General features: G+C 42.4%; 1 protein-coding gene across 3 annotated transcripts in view; it reads right to left on the reverse strand.

Moving 5' to 3' along the window:
• Positions 1-13,020: 13,020 nt before the first annotated feature.
• NMUR2 (neuromedin U receptor 2) overlaps positions 13,021-25,850 on the reverse strand; it is a 34,401-nt gene continuing 21,571 nt past the window's right edge. For all 3 annotated transcript variants that reach the window (XM_077266382.1, XM_077266383.1, XM_077266384.1), the window contains one exon: positions 13,021-14,151. In XM_077266382.1, coding sequence (XP_077122497.1) covers positions 13,892-14,151 — 260 coding nt within the window. In that variant the 3' untranslated portion in view covers positions 13,021-13,891. The remainder of the gene's footprint in view (positions 14,152-25,850) is intronic.

Raw genomic sequence — 25,850 nt, forward strand, 5'->3', positions numbered from 1 at the left:
GATCCTGCTGCCTAAGGGTTATTGTGGTGCCACCCACAGAGAGGGAGATGTCAGATTTAGGGAGGTGAGTAGACAATGGGAGCAAAAGTTCTGTTTTGGAAATGTTGGGTTTCAGATAGAGAGAGGACATGATTTTGGAAACTGTGGACAGACAGTCACTGGTGTCCTGTAGTAGAGCGGGGGTAAGGTTAGGGGATGGTGTGCATTATTGGATATACCCTATTATATTATGATATTTAAATAGTTCAAGACCAGGCCATATACCCCCATTCCAACCAGACACATTTTCAGGTTTTATTGTCCATGCGGTTCACATTTTATTCTTGCTTGGCTGTTCAAATAAAAATTTTTGCATCTTTTTTTCGTCATACATGCAGCATAATTGTAATGTTACTTTCATAATCTCCTCTTTCTTTTTTTTTTTACAATTCCAGCTATATCAGAGGAAAAATAAAGGAAATACATGTCTGTCTGTCATGTTTTTTAATTTATTTTAAAGGACTACTAAAATACATTTAAAAATGCTGTCTCCATTCTGTAATAAGCTTATTTTTGTATTTCAGACTTTTTTTGACAGGAGACTAATATTTTTAGCTATTTATTCATTTATTTTTCATTTATCTCACGTGTAGCACCCACTATACGGTCATACAGGACATGTGGTCAACATGTAAATCATTTACAATTTTTGTTTGATAGCCCCTGTAACTGGGGATAGTATCTCAGCCCCAGTTACAGCTCTGTGTATATAGTGATCGGGAAAACAAAGTCGGTAATAAACCATCTCTGCCTTCTCTATCATGTGCAGCTGCAAGGCTTTGTAGTGATGTTTTATAAAGTCACTGCAGAGCAAAAAGTGGACGTGCCAGATGTGAATCATCTATGGGTGGTTTGGAAGTAGTTAAAGTGCAACCGTAATTTTTATTTAATAAATTAATAATGCCCATGAAAATACTTTTTAATATATCTTATCAAACAAATCTTCTTCATTTTCCTCCTGGACTGATCATTCATTCAGTAAACTCTGTGTTCAGTGGTAAAATCCACCCTTAGTAAAAACAGATTTTCAAGTTACTGACAAAGGAGGAGGAGGGAGGAGCTAGAGACAGACACAGACATTCTAGGGAAGAGATAGAGGCAGATACAGACATTCTAGGGAGGAGCTAGAGGCAGACACGGACATTCTAGGGAGGAGCTAGATGTAGACATGGAAATTCTAGGGAGGAGCTAGAGGCAGACACAGACATTCTAGGGAGGAGCTAGAGGCAGACACAGACTTTCTAGGGAGGAGATAGAGACAGACAGACATTCTAGGGAGGAGCTAGAGGCAGACAGACATTCTAGGGAGGAGCTAGAGGCAGACACGGACATTCTAGGGAGGAGCTAGAGGCAGACATGGAAATTCTAGGGAGGAGCTAGAGGCAGACACAGACATTCTAGGGAGGAGCTAGAGGCAGACAAAGACATTCTAGGGAGGAGCTAGAGACAGACACAGACATTCTAGGGAGGAAATAGAGGCAGACAGACATTCTAGGGAGGAGCTAGAGGCCGACACAGACATTCTAGGGAGGAGCTAGAGGCAGACAGACATTCTAGGGAGGAGCTAGAGGCCGACACAGACATTCTAGGGAGGAGCTAGAGGAAGACATGGACATTCTAGGGAGGAGCTAGAGGCAGAAACAGACATTCTAGGGAGGAGCTAGAAGCAGACACAGACATTCTAAGGAGGAGCTAGAGGCAGACACAGACATTCTGGGGAGGAGCTAGAGGCAGACACAGACATTCTAGGGAGGAGCTAGAGGCAGACACAGACATTCTAGGGAGGAGCTAGAAACATACACAGATATTCTAGGGAGGAGCTAGAGGCAGACACAGACATTCTAGGGAGGAGCTAGAGGCAGACACGGACATTCTAGGGAGGAGCTAGAGGCAGACACAGAAATTCTAGGGAGGAGCTAGAGGCACACACAGACATTCTAGGGAGGAGCTAGAGGCAGACACAGACATTCTAGGGAGGAGCTAGAGGCAGACACAGACTTTCTAGGGAGGAGATAGAGACAGACAGACATTCTAGGGAGGAGCTAGAGGCAGACAGACATTCTAGGGAGGAGCTAGAGGCAGACACGGACATTCTAGGGAGGAGCTAGAGGCAGACATGGAAATTCTAGGGAGGAGCTAGAGGCACACACAGACATTCAAGGGAGGAGCTAGAGGCAGACACAGACATTCTAGGGAGGAGCTAGAGGCAGACAAAGACATTCTAGGGAGGAGCTAGAGACAGACACAGACATTCTAGGGAGGAAATAGAGGCAGACAGACATTCTAGGGAGGAGCTAGAGGCCGACACAGACATTCTAGGGAGGAGCTAGAGGCAGACAGACATTCTAGGGAGGAGCTAGAGGCCGACACAGACATTCTAGGGAGGAGCTAGAGGAAGACATGGACATTCTAGGGAGGAGCTAGAGGCAGAAACAGACATTCTAGGGAGGAGCTAGAAGCAGACACAGACATTCTAAGGAGGAGCTAGAGGCAGACACCGACATTCTGGGGAGGAGCTAGAGGCAGACACAGACATTCTAGGGAGGAGCTAGAGGCAGACACAGACATTCTAGGGAGGAGCTAGAAACATACACAGATATTCTAGGGAGGAGCTAGAGGCAGACACAGACATTCTAGGGAGGAGCTAGAGGCAGACACGGACATTCTAGGGAGGAGCTAGAGGCAGACACAGAAATTCTAGGGAGGAGCTAGAGGCACACACAGACATTCTAGGGAGGAGCTAGAGGCAGACACAGACATTCTAGGGAGGAGCTAGAGGCAGACAAAGACATTCTAGGGAGGAGCTAGAGACAGACACAGCCATTCTAGGGAGGAAATAGAGGCAGACAGACATTCTAGGGAGGAGCTAGAGGCCGACACAGACATTCTAGGGAGGAGCTAGAGGCAGAAACAGAGATTCTAGGGAGGAGCTAGAGGCAGACACAGACATTCTAAGGAGGAGCTAGAGGCAGACACAGACATTCTAGGGAGGAGCTAGAGGCAGACACAGACATTCTAGGGAGGAGCTAGAGGCAGACACAGACATTCTAGGGAGGAGCTAGAAACATACACAGATATTCTAGGGAGGAGCTAGAGGCAGACTCACATATTCTAGGGAGGAGCTAGAGGCAGACACGGACATTCTAGGGAGGAGCTAGAGGCAGACACGGAAATTCTAGGGAGGAGCTAGAGGCAGACACGGAAATTCTAGGGAGGAGCTATAGGCACACACAGACATTCTAGGGAGGAGCTAGAGGCAGACACAGACATTCTAGGGAGGAGCTAGAGGAAGACACAGACATTCTAGGGAGGAGCTAGAGGTAGACACAGAGATTCTAGGGAGGAGCTATAGGCACACACAGACATTATAGGGAGGAGCTAGAGGCAGACACAGACATTCTAGGGAGGAGGTAGAGGCCAATGCAGACATTCTAGGGAGGAAATAGAGGCAGACACAGACATTCTAGGTTGGATCTAGAGGCAGATAAGGCCATTCTGCTGCAAGTTCTCCTGAAATGACCGTAACACTTTAAAGCAGAACTCCGGTGAATTTTTTTTATTTCTCCCTTTGTTAGCAATCTTGTGCATATTGTAGTGCAGTGACATGCAGTGTCACCAGTTGATGTCTTCTGCTTTTTTCACATAAACTCACTTGTGGCCTGCCAGTTCGCGCAGTGTCTGTTGTGTGGAGCAGACTGTGAGATTCCAAATAAGGCTCAGTAGACCTCATTTGGGGTCTTAGAATTACATTGAGAATTTTTTTTAAAAAGAGACCTTTGCTCCACACAGAAGATACTGTTAATCCATACTCATATGATTGCTGCCAAAGGAAGGAACACAAAAGTTATTTAGTTTTAGTTTAAAGAATGGAATGATAGAAGCATTGTAGGTGCAAGTTATTGAATTTCAGTTTTTTTGGAATTTGAAGCAATTCCAACAAACTGTAGGTCAGCCAGCTGTCATTCTGTTGGGTTCCAAGAGCTTGCAGGGGATAAATAAAAATTGTATTCCTCACCTCTCTTTCACCCACTCTTTCTTTCCTGGTGGTTAAGTTTATGCTTGCTACCTTCTGGTCAACTCATTGGCTGCATAACATCTCAAACTGTTATTGGACTCAATTCACATTGGGGATTCATCTTTGAAAACTCCTGTGGTTCCTTTGCCTTTCACTCTGTACTGTTTCAGAATGGCAGTTTCCCACTTTGACTGCCCTCCTGGTTCTGTGGTTTCCATTATGATCAAGTCTTTGCTATTTCATGTGCAATCCAGCCTGCTGTGCCAATGACCTGCGACTTTGTGAATCCACCTCATCAGGTGAGCCTAACCGATACATCAGTAGATAAACTCCATTACGAACTTTAAAGTTCTTTTTATTTCAATTATTTGAATTTTCAGTTTACTGACGCATAGATATCTGGGAAATTGAATACTTATGTCAATGCTTTAGTCGGGGAAATGCTTGGTATAAATCCTGCAGAGAACAAAGGGGTTCATACTCCTGAAGATCAGTTCCATCCTCAAATGATCGAATGAAGTTTCACACGGTGAGGAGGCAGAGCTTGGCCCTCTCCTGCCGATAGGGCAGGGAGGACAGAGGCTTCTGCTGCAGCTAGTTGTCTTACAGCCACAAACAGGATAGTGAGAAGAAGGACATGGCTGATCTCCACAATCACACACAGATCTTTTTTTTCTCAATTTCAATTATAACACAAATTAGGATCAAGCAAAAGGAGAAGATCAAGGGAGAAGGTGCTGGGATATTTTTTTTTAATCATTTTTTGTGCATTTTCTGTGTTTAGATTTTCTTGAGATTGCTGTTTTTGTAGCAATAAAGAAAAATGGCTCTTTCTGCTACCTCTACATAACAGATCAATTTTTGTCTTTATTTCTGGTATCTAATGAAGTGCGCCGTACCTTTTTCATGCTTTTCTATTATTGTTAACCACATGATCAAGAACATTTTTCATGTTCAATAGGTATTACGCACTTTTCATGTTTTGCTTGTGGGTCTCCTTTTATACAATGAACAAGTTGGGGGGGAGCGAGAGAAGAACATTTTCTGCCACTAATAACAGCTACAAGGCACAAGTGTGTACAATTCATTATGAGACTTGGGTAATGGAAATTGATTAAAACTCCTAAGGGTGCTTGTACACGTGCACATTTAGTTCTGGTTTTGTGATGCAGTTTTTCAATCCAAAACCAGAATCATGAAAGGAAGAGAAAAGTACAAAATACAACTACATCTCCTTGGGTAACCTCACTCTTCAACATCCATTTCAATTAAATAAATGATCAATTTGGTTTCTGGCATCCTAAGAAGGTTTGATTGAAGGTTTTAATATAATTGTCCATGGCCTCCAGGAAACTCAACCACTGCTGCGTTCTTCTGAGATTGCAGCAGCAGTTGTCAAATCTCTACCACTCTTGGTTTAGTTTGATATCAAGCTTTTGGTTATACAGTCGACTCGTGACTAAAAGTTTTCAGCCTGGAGCAAATTTTGGTTTTCATGAAGTTTGCTGCTTCAGTGTTTTTGATCTTTTAGTCAGATGTTTCTCTGGTTACTGAAGTACAGCTATCAGCATTTCATCAGCAAAGACTCAATATTTACAGTTGACCCTTATGTAGTGATCCACGGGGAGGCACCAGAAGATGCAGAGGGGCCAAATGGGACATTTAATTCAACTGGCAGCAGATGGCAATGACACTATAGCTGAAGTGGGTTGCTGGACTTGTAAACACTTCCCTTGTGTCCACAACAATGGTCAATAGCGGGAGGTGGCACTTATGGAGATAGTATAGGACCCCTCGGGGGTGTTCCTAGATAGGTGTTGTCTGGCTTGAGTGTCCTTGGTGTTAGTGAAATTGGAAGCAGCCAGACACATGTGTGAACTTAGTTACATAAGTTGAAAAAGACCAAGGTCCATCAAGTTCAACCTTTCTCCTCCAATTGTGCATTTTGTCACTAAATTAACTATAACCCGCAATGTTATGTTTTAGTCATTATTTTGCATATGAAAGGATCTTTCCTCTAGCAAGGTTTAGAGCCTCTCATGGTGGCTGTAATGCATTTCACTTCACTTGATATTGGAGGAGTTGTTATTGGAAAGTACAGTCAGATAATACTTTGCAGATGGAGGAATCTTCATCGGTTGGCTTCCTGTGGCGACACACTGGTAGTATGAAGTTACTCATGGTTTTAGGCACTACTGTTCCCTATTAAAGGGGGTAGGAAAGACAAAGTGGCATGGAAGTCACATTGCACTGGTTCCCAATGGAAGCCCATTGAAAAAACAGTATGCAGGAGAGCACTTGTTCAGCCTTATCTCTCCCTGCCTCATTGCCCTGTTCCCCTGAAGACCTCAGTGCTGTGTATAATGTAAAGGGTAGTGTGTATAATGTCATGCATTATTGTGATGTTGTGTATGGTAATGTTTTGCACCAAGCGGTAAGGAAGTTGAGTTTTCCCCAGCAACCGACAGTGAGTAGGGTAAGTTAGAGTTGGGACTAGCTCATAGTGAGAGGGGCTATGGTCTGTGGACAGAGACAGTTTCCTTCTAGAAGCTCAGACTCAGCTTAGCATTCACCTAGAGCAGACATTTGTTCTGAGTGCTTAGCAAGGCCGCATGCAGTGAGTGTTCTGTGGCAAGTGAGAAAGGAGACCAAGTCAGAGATAGCATGATCCTTAAGAACAGACCATGACAGAGAGAGAGAGTTACAGAGATGCAGAGAGAAGGACAGTGCCGGCTCAAAGGACTGAGCCGAGTGACCAAATGAGAAGGGTCCGGAGAAGGTACGCCTACCAGCATGCCCCCTGAGTAGCTTACAGGGCCAGGATGTAATAGAACGTGAGACAAAGTGGTTGCCCTTGGCTTGAGTTCCATAAGTATCAGAAATAAGTCCAGCCATATTGGCAAACTCTTACCTGTAAGAGGAGATTCAGACATGAAAACTCGGGAAGCGTAAATGACTTTCACGGACTGTACTGTGCTGCTAAGCTGGGTTGTGGTAAAGGAAATGAGAACATTGGATGCAGGAATGTGTGAGACCAAGGAAGTAATGAGACTGTGTATTGAGATGTTCTGTATTAATGAAGAAATGTGTGAGAAGCTATGTACATGCTATCCTGTATACATAGTAGCCACACAATGGCTCTTTAGTAAAGCATTGTTTGCTAAGAACTAGTGGTCTCCTTTCATGAAGTGGTTAACGTCAGGTCCTAGCTAGCCAAAGTCACCGGCATCATATGGCCTGCACTGGAGTACTGCCCCTACGACACAAGTCCACACACTCAGCCAACACCTATTTTTCTTCCAGCATGTCGAGGGACAGAACATACAGACCTTGCCCATGGCTACTGGCCCGCACCATCTTCAACACTAACTAGTAGATGACATCAAAGTGCAAAGCACAATTCATATTTATCCATTCTCAGTGCGCACACAGCACACTGCAACACCCAATGTATAATACATGTCCTAAATCACAGTACTCAAAGTCATTCTGGCACATTGGAACAGAACTACTGCCACACAACTACTGTTTCATTCAGTAGCAGAATAATGAGTATTGGGATACCACTAGAATCAAAGTGATCCAGCTCACCACAGTAGTTCCTCCTTACAGTCTGGAGCATAGAGGCATCTCTCTCAGGGCATGATGCACGAAGAAAGGAAATCCAGCTCCACAAACCCATAAAATTCTTAATTTAGGTAAGTATATACAAATGGACAAAATGGTTAAAACATAATTGCTACTGATATTTATGCGTTTCTTCTGCTCTTCAGCCTGGTAGCTGGATATCGGCTTCTGGTCTACTTCTTGACTGATGACCACTCATTTTTTTATGATCAGGGCTTGGAGTTTATGTCAATTTCTGTCCTTTTGTTTGTCCACCAACTTTGTTGAAGATTGTTCACATGTTCTCAATGGAATTGATATCTGATGAGTTTCCTGGTAAAGCAAAAACCTGCTGACAGATTCCCTTTAACAGTTGGTCAGCTATGCAGATGGGATAAGTATTTGGACGTAAGAGGAACGTGACTTTCCAGTTAAAGGAGTCATCAGCTAGTGATTAGCTCTGGAAGAGGAAAGAAGTGAGCCTCATGCCAGTGTGTGACAGGAAGATTGCAGGGTCAGAGATAGCAAGCTCTGAAAAGTAAAAGTACAGGATAAAGTGGAGAGTTGAATACAGCTGGAAGATCTTGGAAGCTCAGCTGCCGTGAGCATGGCCGGGAGCCAAAGGAGGTATAGCTGTGGGTTGTAGGTAACTCTGAGACAGCGCAGAAGAAGAGAGCTGAGAGGCAAGGTGTAGGTCAGACCTAGGAATGTTAGTGAACAAACACTAAGCTTACCAGTTCGGGACATGGGTACCATTGAAGAGGGTTGTGGTCAGTGGGGAACAGTTAGTGAAAATGGAGTATGCAAACCATGTATGCCGTATTACTGAACTGTTTTTGCTAATGTGAATCCAAATGTGACCGCTAAGTCTGCAATAAAGAAGATGTGAACAAGCTTTGTACATGCTACCTACTGTATCTGTGTTAAATCTGTTCCAGATGAAAAAAAATGTTCTTTTTTTATAAAATGGGTCTGAATCCTTTCTTGCTATTTCTTCATATCTTGGATTCCTGTGTCATCTGTGGGTATGAAAGAAGTACATAAGATAAATATGCGTGCACTACTAATGGTGGTGCTCAGGTAAGTTCCCACACCATGTGATATTAGATAGAAGAACCTGGCACTCAACTTAATGCTGTGTGAAGGATTTATTTGTAGTACCAACAAACGTTTCGGTCCCCAAATTCGTGACTTTCCTCAGTTACGTACTAGTGGACTTAATAGGAAAAGCCAAAGGTAATGGTCTGCGTCAGTTACGTAGGATTAGAGCCAACAGGTAAATGCGCTTAAAGCGGCATGTGTCGCGTGTGTTCTCCTGGCCGAGACGCAGTTACCGCGTCTCGGCCAGGAGAACAGACGCGAAGGGACACAGAGTTAGAAGATGCTTGCACATCACACAGGGGCTCTTCAGGAGTACCATCATCTCCTCTTACAGTTGCACCCATGGGTAAGGTGGAACATTTTGTGGGAAATAGAAGCCAGCAATACTGCAACCAGAAAAACCCACACAGAATACATAGAGAACCTAAGAAGTAACCCCTACGTTGTCTGTGAGTGAAGAAAGATCGGTTAGTTCAGGTCCTAACATACTCAAATTGATAGACAGGAACTCTAGAGCCACCTATTGGATGTAGCAATCCTAAAAGTCAATATTGATCCTTTAACAAGCCTACTCACCTGTCTTGGGGTAAGAAGCTAAACCAGAAGCACCATTTGCAGACACGTGTTTCGTGCTCTTGCCCCTTATCAGTGCATAGCTAGAGATCTAATTTGGCTATTCAAGACACATCTGACTGGGGGTCTGCGGAGGAACATTTATGGTTGTGGCACATATGCACCGTTGGTACACATCATGAAAATTAAAGAGACATGAAGCCATCATTTACAAGATGACAGAACTTGAAGTTGATTTAATTTACTTTATTCTTAAATAAAATACATTCACTGTGTGCTGTACAATAGCAGGTACAGTACAGTAGACAGGGATATCCTGTAGATTACACTATTAAATACAAGACATCATAGTAAGATCTATGGCATTCCGTGATTAGAACAAATGTACTGCTAGTAGGTGATGATCCACCATGAAAAGCAATGACGTTACAACCATAGGAAGTTAAGGTTCCTTTCACACTGGCAACTTGGGGGCAATGGGAATGACTCAATGAAGCCTAACAACAAGGCGTAGAAAAGTTCAGTATCTTGTGTACCCCAATTGTCTCTTCAGAGTGGAAAAGGATTAGAACTCTAGCGCCACCTATTGGAAGTAGCAATCCTAAAAGTCAATATTGATCCTCTAAAGAGCCTTGTCACATGACTTAGAATAAAAGTCAAAACCAAAATTAACAGAGACTGTGCTTCGGGGTACTGTCCTTCATCAGTGCAAAGTGTGAGATCTGATTTGGTTGGGATCCAAAGGGGTAACGTTTCTCCTTGCGGAGAGTGACATGCCAAGGTGAGGAGAATTTTCACAATTTAAACTGTATACATTATTAAATAAATGTCTTAGATCTGAAGAAGCTGATATATTTACATGTCTAAATGGCTTCAAAAGTAGGTAAGCTTGATTTTCAAATCTTACATGTTACAATTTTAAAAGGGATTATACATTAATACTAACATGGATTTTAGAAGTAAGTACATCAGAGTTTGGGTGTTAATCTACGAGACACTTTATTAATGTGCACAGTTTTTATTTTGAAATCTTCCCTTTAATGGCCCAGGTTATCTTGGAGCCTTCTGGTGGTCATAATTCCCGAATTACGAAAAACGTAACCCTGAATACGACTTTGCTTGTAAACAGTAAATGTTATCATTTTAGGTCACAAAATGACTTAAAATATTTTAGTTTAGAAACTAACATCATTTTTTGGGACTGTCCATTATATGACACCTAATACTGCTTAGTAATAAAATATATTACATGTAAATTACTGGAAATTAAACATTTTTTGCATAATTTTATTCTATAACACAAAAAATTAGTTTGGTGAAATAATGACTTCCTTTTGGTTCACATTACGGTTGTGTCAATACTTCTGTTCAAAATGGAGCCATGATGGATCGGTTTTCAAAAGACCAAAATACCATTATACTCTTCTAAAGTCCGAAACTTGTTTTCTCTGAGACCCGGAATTTATAGCTGCAGAATACTCTATTGGTGCGGTCAAAATGGAGAGAAATAAACTTTTGGGAAGAGAATGGTCTCACATTGGGTGATTTTGTGTTCGGATTGAACATAGTGTAAAATTTAAAGGGGTTTTCCAGAATGTTAATGAAGGGGGTTTTGATTCCTGGCACTTTACATATCGCCCGGTCGAAGGATCTGCACTGGAAGTGTCACAGCTCTACACAGTAGAGAGGCCATAAATGGTTCTGGAAGCTTCCACAACTCATTTATAGAGATGTGCCACTTCCAAAGCACCATGACATACTCAATGAGCTGATCGATGAGGGTGTCAATTTCAGAACCTCAATAATCTGATATCTGGTGGATAGGTCATCAATATTAAAGTCACGAAACCACACTTTAATATGTAGTGAAATCATCTCAACTGGCAAAATTACTGTATAATTTATACAGTATATTGTGTAAGATCTCAGGTGATGAGCAGTGGAATAACTAAAGTCTGATTGGCCCTGTGCAAGATTTGGACTGGGCCTCTCCCCCTTCCTCATATATATGCCCTCCATCCTGGACTATATGTCCTTCATCCTGGTATATATATCTACAATCCTGGTATGTAACACTTATCCGAGGCCCCATCCTGATATATATATCGTCCATTCTGCTATATGGGCCCCATACTGGGCCCCATCCTGGTATTTATGTCACTTATCCTAGGCCCCATCCTTATTTATATATATATATATATATATATATATATATATATATATATATATATATATATATATATATATATATATATATATATATATATACACATACATACACATATATCCCATCCTGGTATATACAGTTGTGCTCAGAAGTTTACATACCCTGGCAGAATTTTTCTGTCTTGGCCTTTTTTCAGAGAATATGAATGATAACACCAAAAGTTTTTCTCCACTCATGGTTAGTGGTTGGGTGAAGCCATTTATTGTCAAACTACTGTGTTTTCTCTTTTTAAATCGTAATGAAAACCCAAAACATCCAAGTGATCCTGATCAAAAGTTCACATGCCCTGGTGATTTTGGCCTGATAACATGCACAGAAGTTGACACAAATGGGTTTGAATGGCTACTAAAGGTAACATCCTCACCTGTGACCTGTTTGCTTGTAATCATTGTGTGCGCATGAAAGCTGAGTGAGTTTCTGGGATCCAGACAGACTCTTGCATCTTTCATCCAGCCACTGATGTTTCTGGATTGTGAGTCATGGGGAAAGCAAAAGAATTGTCAACGGATCTATGGGAAATTGATAATGCCAGTCAGCAGCGTTCAAATTGTGATTAAGAAATGGAAAATCAGGGGCTCTGTAAAAACAAAACCACTGTCAGGTAGACCAACAAAAATGTCGTCCACAACTGCCAGGAAAATGTTTGGGATGCAAAGAAAAGCCCACAAATAACATCAGCTGAAATATGGGAGTCTCTGAAAACTAGCGGTGTGGTTGTTTCAAGATGCACAATAAGGCACTTGAAGAAAAATGGGCTACTTGGTCGAGTCGCCAGAAGAAAGCCATTACTGCACAAATGCCACAAAGTATCTCACCTACAATATGCAAAACAGCATAGAGACAAACTTAAACATTACATTTGGAGAGAGGTCAACTAGGCCTATGATGAAAGGAACACCATTCCTACTGTAAAGCGGAGGTGAATCACTGATGTTTTGGGGATGTGTGAGCTACAAAGGCACAGGAAAGATGAATGCAGCATGTTATCAGCAAGTACTGGAGGCAAATTTGCAATCGTCAGCCTGGAAGCTGCGCATGGGACGTACTTGAATATTCCAAAATGACAACGATCCAAAACATAAGGACAAGTCGACCAGTCACTGGCTACAGCAGAACAAAGTGAAGGTTCTGGAGTGGCCATCTCAGTCTCCTTACCTCAATATCATTGAGCCACTCTGGAGAGATCTCAAGAACACAGTTCATGCTAGACAGCCCTGGAATTTACAGGAACTGGAGGCTTTTTGCCAAGAAAAGTGGGCAGCTTTACCATCTGAGAAAATAAGGAACCTCATCCACAACTACCACAAAAGACTTCAAGCTGTCATTGATGTTAGAGGGGACAATACACGTTATTAAGAAATTGGATATGTGAACTTTTCATCAGGGTCATTTGAATGTTTTGGGTTGTCATTATGATATAAAAAGAGAAAACTCAGTAGTTTGACAATAAATGGCTTCACCCAACCACTAACCTTGAGTGAAGAAAAAGTGTTGGTGTTATCATTCATATTCTCTGAAAAAAGGCCAAGAAATCAAATATTCTGCTGGGTATGTAAACGTTTGAGCACGACTGAGCACAACTGTATATCTCTTATCCTGGGCCCCATCCTGGGCCCCATCCTGGTATATATGCTACTCATCCTAGGCCCTATCGTGACATATATATCTTACACGCACATCCAGCTGAAGTATTTCCTGGCGTCGGCGGACCCCTCACCCGCCGGGCCCTTTCTCATTGAAAACTTCTGTAACCAAGGTAGTTATGCCCCTGGTGATGAGTTAAGAACCTTTTTATGGCACAGCTTTGCTCACAACAACAGACATGAATATTTTTTTTAAGTAAAACTTTCAGCTAAGTCTATTTCTCTTTTACATATAATGTAAGCCCTTTGAAAATGTTGTGTATTATCACACACTGCATATAAAAGTATATCTGTCAGTCATTATTATTATTATTATTTATTGTTATAGTCATAAAAAAGAATAAAAATTAAAGTCATATGTCTGCTTTACTGTCACTAGGCTTAAAGTACGAGAAAACATCACTTGAACACAGTGATCAGCATGCACAGAGCAAGATGTTTTAATCCACTTTAGCAATGAAATGATAAAGATGTTCTTCGATTAAGTCCCTTCTCTTATGGCTGTGTCAGCCATTGACTAAGCGTGAGATTTTTTTTTAGGTTTTTTTAGAGTTCTTTTGCACCTGGCTAAAGTCATTCCGAGAAAGAGGATTGTTTTCTTTTTTTGACAGTAACTTATTGACTACTGACATGTCCAATGCCCAGGTTCAGTAAGAAGACCTTACTGCTCAGTTGACCATGGCCCGGTCACAGAACGGTAGAAAGGTGGGAGCTGCAGACGGAAACGCGATGAGGAAACGAAGGACTTCCTTCTTCAGCAGAGTATTTGCGGTTTTGATTGGCCACAATTATAGTGCTCTTCTGAGGAACAAGCACCTGAACAGGAAGTTTAGGGGTCCAGTGTTTGAAGAGAGGAGGCAAAAAGTTTCTGAACGCAGAGCGAAAGCGTCTGGAGAGGAGATTGTAGATCAGGGGGTTGACAGCGGAACTCAGATAGAAAAAGACTCCTAGAAGATGAAAAAAAGACAAACAAGATGTTAATGTCATCATCTCTCCCATTCAATTTTGGGTTATATTCTTCTCTTTACGGAAAGTTGAAACCTACACGAAAATCACATACAACCGTTTATATCATTCGGTGGAATGGATATAGAAGAAAAGTCTGAGATAATAATATGCCTCTGATCTATCAGTAGTAGAGATTCAACCAATGTTTTGGCATTCAACGGATGGATTTCTGAACAGAAAAATTATTCAGCCAGCTAATTTTTTTAAACACAAATACAATACTATAAAATATAAAAAAAAAATGAAAATACAACACACTGATTATCTACTGATTCTATGACAGTGCTTAACTTGGTACTCAACCAGTCTCAGTTTCTTCTGCAGGCAGGCAAGGAACCGCAAGTGTGGACAAGTACGGAACCACAAGTGTGGACAGGTACGGAACAGCAAGTGTGGACAGGTACGGAACCACAAGTGTGGACAGGTACGGAACCACAAGTGTGGACAGGTGGGGAACCACAAGTGTGGACAGGTACGGAACCACAAGTGTGGACAAGTATGGAACCACAAGTGTGGACAGGTACGGAACCACAAGAGTGGACAGGTACGGAACCACAAGTGTGGACAGGTACGGAACAACAAGTGTGGACAGGTACGGAACCACAAGTGTGGACAGGTACGGAACCACAAGTGTGGACAGGTGGGGAACCACAAGTGTGGACAGGTACGGAACCACAAGTGTGGACAAGTATGGAACCACAAGTGTGGACAGGTATGGAACCACAAGTGTGGACAGGTACGGAACCACAAGTGTGGACAGGTACAGAACCACAAGTGTGGACAGGTACGGAACCACAAGTGTGGACAGGTACGGAACCACAAGTGTGGGCAAGTACGGAACCACAAGTGTCGACAAGTACGGAACCACAAGTGTGGACAGGTACGGAACCACAAGTGTGGACAGGTACGGAACCACAAGTGTGGGCAAGTACGGAACCACAAGTGTGGACAGGTACGGTACAACAAGTGTGGACAGGTACGGAACCACAAGTGTGGACAGGTGGGGAACCACAAGTGTGGACAGGTACGGAACCACAAGTGTGGACAGGTACGGAACCACAAGTGTGGACAGGTACGGAACCACAAGTGTGGACAGGTACGGAACCACAAGTGTGGGCAAGTACGGAACCACAAGTGTGGGCAAGTACAGAACCACTAGTGTGGACAGGTACGGTACAACAAGTGTGGACAGGTACGGAACCACAAGTGTGGACAGGTGGGGAACCACAAGTGTGGACAGGTACGGAACCACAAGTGTGGACAAGTACGGAACCACAAGTGTGGACAGGTATGAAACCACAAGTGTGGACAGGTACGGAACCACAAGTGTGGACAGGTCGGAACCACAAGTGTGGACAGGTACGGAACCACAAGTGTTGACAGGTACGGAACCACAAGTGTGGACAGGTACGGAACCACAAGTGTGGACAGGTACGGAACCACAAGTGTGGACAGGTGTGGAACCACAAGTGTGGACAGGTACGGAACCACAAGTGTGGACAACTACGGAACCACAAGTGTGGACAACTACGGAACCACAAGTGTGGACAGGTACGGAACCACAAGTGTGGACAAGTACGGAACCACAAGTGTGGACAGGTACGGAACCACAAGTGTGGACAAGTACGGAACCACAAGTGTGGACAGGTGTGGAACCACAAGTGTGGACAGGTATGGAACCACAAGTGTGGACAAGTAGGGAACCACAAGTGTGGACAGGTACGGAACCACAAGTGTGAACAGGTACGGAACCACAAGTGTTGACAGGTACGGAACCACAAGTGTGGACAGGTACGGAACCACAAGTGTGGACAGGTACGGAACCACAAGTGTGGACAGGTGTGGAACCACAAGTGTGGACAGGTACGGAACCACAAGTGTGGACAACTACGGAACCACAAGTGTGGACAACTACGGAACCACAAGTGTGGACAGGTACGGAACCACAAGTGTGGACAAGTACGGAACCACAAGTGTGGACAGGTACGGAACCACAAGTGTGGACAAGTACGGAACCACAAGTGTGGACAGGTGTGGAACCACAAGTGTGGACAGGTATGGAACCACAAGTGTGGACAAGTAGGGAACCACAAGTGTGGACAGGTACGGAACCACAAGTGTGGACAGGTACGGAACCACAAGTGTGGACAGGCACAGAACCGCAAGTGCGGCACCGCAGGTGCAGACAAGCAAGGAACTACAGGTGCGGACAGGAACAGGGTCAGGTCTAAGTTCAGATTAGACTGTAACAGGGAAAGGTTCAGGATAAAGCAGAGGAAGCTCAAACAAAGGTTGCAGATTAATGGTACTTGTTCAGACACAGCAGGAATAGGAAAAGGTACTGGTTTAGACACAGCAGATTTCGAAGTAGGGACTGATTCATACATTGCAGATTTGGCGATGGTTACAGATTCAGACACTTCAGGTTTAGTTTTGATTCAACATGTAGGGATATAAACCACGGCACTCAGGGCTTCTTGGAGGTGCACAAGTTAGGTATCCAACCCGTCAAACATAAATAAGGAATACTTGGCACTCTGGAGATCTTTTTTGCAAGTTTAAGAACTTTGCTTCCGAGATCGGACGAGATCGGGCGTATCCAGGGTGGTGTGGCCAGTAGACAGTCTACTGGCTACACCACCCTGGATACGCCCGATCTCATCCGATCTCGGAAGCAAAGTTCTTAAACTTGCAAAAAAGATCTCCAGAGTGCCAAGTATTCCTTATTTATTTTTAGTTTTGATTCAGACACAGCAGGTTTTTGAGATAGGCACATATTCAGTCATTTAAGGAATCTTTTGACACACCAGAAAAATAATATATCCTCCTACAATCCAGTTCAGCTAGGCTAAGGAACCCCCTTACTCTTCTTACCAACCCCGTACAAATGACTGCATAGTCTCATAAGCAAAAATAGTATTGTTGCATAAACATAATGAAACCATGATGTGAGTAATAAAAGATAAGTGCATAAACATTTGCAGCTCAGGACCCTCAAAAGTTAGCAATTAATGGACCGGTACAATGTAAGGTACAATCTGATCTCCATCCACTAGCTTAGAGACAACTGAAAATTGCAGATAAAGTCTGCAGAGTAGTAACTGTTGAAAAATGCATAATCTAAGTCATGTAAATGTCTCACTGGTACGTCACTAACACGGGAATGACATGTAATTTGACATTTGTCTAATATTGTGAATTTCTAATTAAAAAAAATGAGTCACTACATGCCAGCAGAGGACTTATGATTTTGACCCCCATTCAGAAAATATCCATTTCTGATATATTTTTTTTCATTAGTAATAACAGCCTCACATGTTGAGTGACATCTGCCATGATAGGACAGATACAGGAAGACTGGCACAATTAGCACGTCTGCACAATTACGTGGAAAGGATGAGCAAGTCTCTGGGAATCTGGACACTGGAAGCGTCTGGATGCAAAATGACTTACATCAGTGTCTGTCTGGACTCCGAAGGTCGAGAACAAACGTTGTGATGATGAGGATTTATTGTTCTGCTAGGGGGATGGGCATCTATTCACCAGAGTTTTCCCCACCAAAAATCAGTGTGTTGGAAGGAAGAACGTGCATAAAATATGCGCATCATATACTTCATTCATTTGAATGGGTGAGAAATGCTTTAAAATGCTGACAGAAGAAACACTTGGATGGGTCAAATCCACACTGAAAAAAATGTGACTACTACTGCCATATTAAAGAAAGAGAATGAGAGAAAGAAAGAAAGAAAGAAAGAAAGAAAGAAAGAAAGAAAGAAAGGAAGGAAGGAAAGATGAAAAGTAATAAATAAATAAAAATACATAGAAAGAGAAAGAAAGAAAAGAAAAAGACACATAGAAAGAAATATATAGTGTAGTGCAGCAGGGTTGGTGCAGTGTGACAGATAGGCAGAGACCACATAAAAGTTCAAAGCAAATGTCTTTAATGTCCAAAGAAACTCACAAATGGAAAGCAAATGGTATCCTCCAGATCGTAGCCGGGGTATCAAGACAGTCCATATCTGAGACTGTTTCCGTGGGCGACTGTACTGCTGTGTCACGCTGAGGGGTGCCAGGCTTTTTTATTCCCTTGGCTCAGTGTTACTTCACACAAGCTGGATGTTGCAGAGCCACCTGCTCTGCAGTTTGCAAACCAAGACTGACCCACCCAACCCTTTGCTGCAGGGTTTTTAAAATGGAATCTGTGGCCATCGGCCATTTGTAAGACCCAATGTGGAGGGAGCGAACAGCCCCACATCCTGTGGTTCACTCCAAAAATAAAAACCCATGCCGGTTTTCTTAAATCTGCTTTGGGCAAATAGCTTGTCCAAGACCAAACTTACTTTTACTCTGCACTGCAACCACAGCTCTGCCTGTGAATGCAATGCACTCCAGCGGGTTTAATAAGACTCTGTTCGCATCCTGGTAGACACATATTGACCCTCGCTTATGATGCCCCTCACTGCCTCACAATAGAAGGAGAGAAAGAAAAAAGCAAGAAATAAAGGGATAGAAAGAAAGAGATGGAAAGTTAGAAAGAAAGAGACAATGGGATAGAAAGAAAGAGAGAATTGAAGGGAGAAAAGCTAGAAAAAAAGAGATAGAATGAAAGACATGGAAAGTTAGAAAGAAAGAAACTCTAGATCTGCTACATCAATAGACACATACACATAACCTGTGTCCTGCTCTCTTCTCTTTACTTCACTGCCAGTCAGGTTACTAAAGACTGTCACGTGATCCAAAAGTCCTGGCAGAACCTTCCATTTCTACAAAGACTGAGAGGTGGAAGAAGGACCTGTCTGCTGTCTCCTCCACTGTTATGTTCACTGGCATCAAAGCGTATAGGTCACAGACATCGATTGTCGGGGCATGCCCGTGACCTCCCGGGACAGTGGGACAGCTCCTCAAATTCAGATGGTTGGGAGGTAATGCAACCTGTGTAGCACGGTGTCTAAAAATTGCGAAAATTTTAAATATGCCATCATCTACAGGACATATTATCAAAAGATTCAGAATGCATGTGCAAAAGGGACAAGGCCAATGGTCGATGTTGAATGTTCGTGAATTGATCTATGGGTCCTCAGAATTTATTTAATTAAAATAGGATAACGGTAGGTTGTGAACATAACGGCATGGGCTCAGGAATACGTCCAGAAATCATTGACTGTGCACAAAGCTCCATGTGCAATCCACAGATACAAGTGAAAGCTCCATGATGCAACGAAGAAGCCATATGTCAACACAATCCAGAAACTCTGCCGTCTTCTCTGGGCCAAAGCTCAATCAGAATGGACAGAGGCAAAATGGAAAACCATTCTGTGGTCAGATTTAATCAAAATTTCAAATGCTTCATGGAATTCACTGATGTTGTGTCCTTTGTACTCAAGAGGAGAGGGACCATCCAGCTTGTTATCAGCAGATTTCTAAGCCTGCATCTCTGATGGTTTGGGGTTGCATTAGTGCTTAGGACATGAGCAACCTACAAATCCTGAAAGGAGCATTATATAGAGGTTTTAGAATAAAATATGATCCATGTAGACAACGTGTATTTAAGGGATGGCTTGGTAAATTTCAGTAAGACAACAGCTCCAGAGAAGAAGACTTTGCATGATGAACTGGCCTTCTGGAGTCCAGAGTGTTCACCAATTGAAAACTTTTGGCGCATTATGGAATATAATCCCTGGACTGCAGTGAAGCGAGAATCCTACATTAGACAAGAATAGGACAACATTTTTCAGCTGGTCTCCTCACTTCTCAGACGCTTACAGACTGTCATAAAAAGAAGAGGAGATGCTAAACAATGGTAGACATGGCCCGGGCCAAACTTTTGTGAGATGTGTTGCTGCCACTAATTTCTAAAAGAGTTAGTTTTTTTTTAAATGAAATGGAAAAATGTCCGACGTTCATCTTCTGATCTGTGATCAATGCTCTGTTGTGAATAAAATATGGTTATAACAGATTTCCAAACCATTGCATTCTTGTTTTTTTTTTACATTTTACACAGTGTCACAACTTTTTTGGAATTGGGGTTGAAGCTTGATGCCACATTGAGGTTGAAGCTTGATGCTCTAGGACAATTTTGGCTTTCTGTTTGGAACATCAACCTCACAGAACAGGTATGAAGTCAGAACCAGTAACAAATGCCGAATCCTTCACTATCCCAAAACACTTACAGTGGCATGTATAAGCTTGGGCAACCCTGGTCAAAATTACTGTTATTGTGAACAGTTAAGCAAGTAGGAGATTAAATGACCTCAAAAAGGCCTAAAGTCAAAGATGACACATTGCCTTTGTATTTTAGGCTGAAAAAAATAATTAAAAAAAAAATATATATATACAGTATATATATATATATATATATATATATATATATATATATATATATATATATACAGTATATATATAGTTGTCATCTTTTTAATTTTAAAATTCCAAAGTTGAAAATGGACAGATGCTAAAGTCTGGGCACCCTGCTTCGTGTAGTACCTAGTAGCTTGTTATCATTTTTTGCAGCCAGACAAGAGCCTTTCAATTCTTGCTTGAGGGATTTTCAACCATTCTTCCTTGGCCAATCCTTTCAATTCTGTGAGATTCCTGGGTCATCTTGCATCCTCTGCTATTTTGAGGTCTAGCCACAGATTTTCAATGATGTTCAGATCAGGGGACTGTGAGGGCCATTGTAAAACCTTCAGCTTGCGCCTTTTCAGGTAATCTATTGTGGATTTTGATGTGTGTTTTTCCATTTCTAGAAGCCATCCTCTTTTCAACTTCAACTTTCTTACAGATGGCGTTATGTTTGCATCAAGAATTTGTTACATTTTAATTGAATCCATTCTTCCCTCCACCATTGAAATGTTCCTCTTGCCATTGGCTGCAACCGTACTCCAAAGCATGATTGATCCACCATCATACTTAATGATTGGTGAGATGTTATTTTCCTGAAATTCTATCCCCTTTTTTCTCTAAATATACATTTGATCATTGAGGCCAGAAAGTTCTATTTTAACCTGATCAGTCTACAAGACATGTTTCCAAAATGCATCAGGCTTTTTTAGATGTTCTTTTGCATACTTCTGAAGCTGACATTTATGGTGTTTTGCAGTCAAGCTGGGGTTCTGATTAGCCTCTCTAGCAATCCTATGAAATTTTGCTTGGTCTTCCAGACCTTATCTTGACCTCCACTGTTCCTGTTAACTGATATTTCTTAATTACATTTCAAACTGAGGAAAGGGCAATTTGAAAATGCTTTTCTAACTTCTTATGGCCTTCTCCTACTATGCTTTGTGGGCCTTTACCATTTTCATTTTCATAAAATGAAGGACCCATGGCTGTTTTTTTATGGCACAAGGTTAGAGGTGGTTGAGTTTTTATAAAGCTGGGAAATTTGCATCCTCTGGTCTTTCCTAATGATGATAGTGAACAAGCCATAACCATAACAGGGTTATTAAGGTCTGAAACCTTGGTCTATGTTATCTGAGCACACAAATCTCCAAGGGTGCCCAACCTTTAGCATTGGCCCATTTTCCTTTTTGTAATTGTTAAAATTTAACCCCTTAGTGACGGAGCCAAATTTTTGAAATTTGACCAGTGTCACTTTATGTGGTAATAACTCTGCAACGCTTCAACAAATCCCAGTGATTTTGAGACTGTTTTTTCGTGACACATTATACTTTATGATAATGGTAAATTTTGGTCAATATGTTTTGTGTTTATTTATAAAAAATATCAAAAATTTGAGAAAAATGTTAAAAAATTGGCAATTTTCAAAATTTGAATGGTTATCCCTTTAATCCAGATGGTGATACCGCAGCAAACCATTAATAAATAATATTTCCCACATGTCGGCTTTACATCAGTACCATTTTAAAATGTTATTCTATTTTGTTAGCATTTTAGGAGGTTTAAAAATGTAGCAGCAATTTTTCATTTTTTCAAGGAAGTTTCCAAAATTTATTTTTTACGGACTTATCAATGTTTGAAGTGACTTTAGGGGTCCTATATATTGGGAAACCCTTAAACGTGATACCATTTTAAAAACAGCACCCCCTGACATACTGAAAACTGCTATCAGGTAGTTTATTAACCCTTCAGGTGCTTTACAGGAATTAATGCAAAGTGGCATGACAGAAATGAAAATGTCTATTTTTACCACCTAAATGCCTCTAACTTCTGAACAGATTACTATAGCCGGCAGACTCTAAGGCCGCTATTTGGTCATGAATTGCCATGGCAAACCTCAGGACCACACAGTCATGATCTGAGTGGACCAATTTGGATAAAGAGGAAGCCCTCACGATCTGTTAGCCATTTATAATGATGTAGTCACTATTGACAGCAGCATCTAAGGGGTTAAAAAGATATGGATGGTGCAAACACTGATCATGACTGATACAGCAAGTTGTCAGCTATATTGTACAGCCGACAGATGCTGGATTGTCACCTGTATGGGGAGGATATTCTCTAATATCTCAGGTCAGTTAAAAGACGTATTGGCTGTCATTAAGGGGTTAATATCGGACTATTTTTTTTGACTAAAATTCAAAGTAAATGTGTCATCTTTAACTTTACCCTTTTTTGAGATCATTACATCTTCAACTTGCTTAACTGTTCACAATAACAGTAATTTTGACCAGGGGTGCCAAAACTTTTACATGCCACTTTAGCGAGTGTTCACTGCCCATACCCTGTTCTCCTAGAGGGCACATATAAAGGACTTGGTGATCATTTTCGCCAAGTTAAGAGATGATCAGCATCCAAATCCACTCCCTTCCTATTCTTTGTATCACTTGAGGCCAACATTTAGCAGCTGTCAAAAGATTTTTTTTTTTACGAAGAATGTCTGGCTTTTCATCAGATCTCAGACATTTAATCAAGACACGCTCCATATCAAGACGCCAGAGGGTTTATCGCATCTGAACCATTCTGTGCAGCAGCCAAAAATCTGCAAACAATATCCGCATATAGATTAAATGTAGTTACAGTGCAGCGACTTTGGAAAATGTACAATAATATGAAAAACACAGAAGAAAATGATTTTTCTACGAACAGTTGTAAAGTTATAAGCAGGGATGAATTTACATATAGGAACAATAGACTTATACCTACAGTATAGGAAACCCTGGGGGACATTCACCGTGGGAAGAAAAAGTGAGCACATCTGTGTTGACTTAAGGAGGACACCAAGGGTCAAGGAATGAGAGCATTTCATAGTCAGAAAGGACGAAAATTGGGTCCGCCTTGATGTTCAGTTTCCAATGAGCCGAACACTCTGCGTCTACAGGGTTCTAATTTATAAGTCTTGTAGTGTTTTTGTTTAGGCTTAAAAGGGTTGTGTAGGTTTAGACTAAAAGTCTTCAGTCACTCTTTGTGGCGACAGACTTTTGAATCCTTACAGTGTGCACATTGCACACTGTCAAAATTCTGCCGGCGTGATTAAGGGGTCATGTGACCGCATATATGTGATTTGCATACTTCAGCTCACATTCCGACTAGACATGCTCATCCTCTCTCACTGCACTTCTTGTTATGGTTCTCAATGGCAAGAGAACATAGCCCAGCAAACATAAGAACTAGCTCTTGGAAGGATGGAAACTAAACTGACCATGAACTAAACCTGCCGCACAACTAACAGTAGCCGGGTAGCGTAGCCTGCGTTTTATCCCTAGACACCCAGCGCCGGCCGGAGGACTAACTAATCCTGGCAGAGGAAAATATAGTCCTGGCTCACCTCTAGAGAAATTTCCCCGAAAGGCAGACAGAGGCCCCCACAAATATTGGCGGTGATTTTAGATGAAATGACAAACGTAGTATGAAAATAGGTTTAGCAAAATTGAGGTCCGCTTACTAGATAGCAGGAAGACAGAAAGGGCACTTTCATGGTCAGCTGAAAACCCTATCAAAAGACCATCCTGAAATTACTTTAAGACTCTAGTATTAACTCATAACATCAGAGTGGCAATTTCAGATCACAAGAGCTTTCCAGACACAGAAACGAAACTACAGCTGTGAACTGGAACAAAATGCAAAATCAAACAAGGACTAAAGTCCAACTTAGCTGGGAGTTGTCTAGCAGCAGGAACATGCACAGAAAGGCTTCTGATTACAATGTTGACCGGCATGAAAGTGACAGAGGAGCAAGGCTAAATAGCGACTCCCACATCCTGATGGAAACAGGTGAACAGAGAGGATGATGCACACCAGTTCAATTCCACCAGTGGCCACCGGGGGAGCCCAAAATCCAATTTCACAACAGTACCCCCCCTCAAGGAGGGGGCACCGAACCCTCACCAGAACCACCAGGGCGATCAGGATGAGCCCTATGAAAGGCACGGACCAAATCGGAGGCATGAACATCAGAGGCAGTCACCCAAGAATTATCCTCCTGACCGTATCCCTTCCATTTGACCAGATACTGGAGTTTCCATCTGGAAACACGGGAGTCCAAGATTTTTTTCACAACGTACTCCAACTCGCCCTCAACCAACACCGGAGCAGGAGGCTCAACGGAAGGCACAACCGGTACCTCATACCTGCGCCATAATGACCGATGAAAAACATTATGAATAGAAAAAGATGCAGGGAGGTCCAAACGGAAGGACACAGGGTTAAGAATCTCCAATATCCTGTACGGGCCGATGAACCGAGGCTTAAACTTGGGAGAAGAAACCCTCATAGGAACAAAACGAGAAGACAACCACACCAAGTCCCCAACACAAAGCCGAGGACCAACCCGACGCCGGCGGTTGGCAAAAAGCTGAGTCTTCTCCTGGGACAACTTCAAATTGTCCACTACCTGCCCCCAAATCTGATGCAACCTCTCCACCACAGCATCCACTCCAGGACAATCCGAAGATTCCACCTGACCAGAAGAAAATCGAGGATGAAACCCCGAATTACAGAAAAAGGGAGACACCAAGGTGGCAGAGCTGGCCCGATTATTGAGGGCAAACTCCGCTAAAGGCAAAAAAGCAACCCAATCATCCTGATCTGCAGACACAAAACACCTCAAATATGTCTCCAAGGTCTGATTCGTCCGCTCGGTCTGGCCATTAGTCTGAGGATGGAAAGCAGACGAGAAAGACAAATCTATGCCCATCCTAGCACAGAATGCTCGCCAAAATCTAGACACGAATTGGGTACCTCTGTCAGAAACGATATTCTCCGGAATACCATGCAAACGGACCACATTTTGAAAAAACAGAGGAACCAACTCGGAAGAAGAAGGCAACTTAGGCAGGGGAACCAAATGGACCATCTTAGAGAAACGATCACACACCACCCAGATGACAGACATCTTCTGAGAAACAGGAAGATCCGAAATAAAATCCATCGAGATGTGCGTCCAGGGCCTCTTCGGGATAGGCAAGGGCAACAACAATCCACTAGCCCGAGAACAACAAGGCTTGGCCCGAGCACAAACGTCACAAGACTGCACGAAGCCTCGCACATCTCGAGACAGGGAAGGCCACCAGAAGGACCTTGCCACCAAATCCCTGGTACCAAAGATTCCAGGATGACCTGCCAACGCAGAAGAATGAACCTCAGAAATGACTTTACTGGTCCAATCATCAGGAACAAACAGTCTACCAGGTGGGCAACGATCAGGTCTATCCGCCTGAAACTCCTGCAAGGCCCGCCGCAG

This window comes from Ranitomeya variabilis, chromosome 5 (assembly GCF_051348905.1).
Source record: "Ranitomeya variabilis isolate aRanVar5 chromosome 5, aRanVar5.hap1, whole genome shotgun sequence".
Lineage (NCBI taxonomy): Eukaryota > Metazoa > Chordata > Amphibia > Anura > Dendrobatidae > Ranitomeya > Ranitomeya variabilis.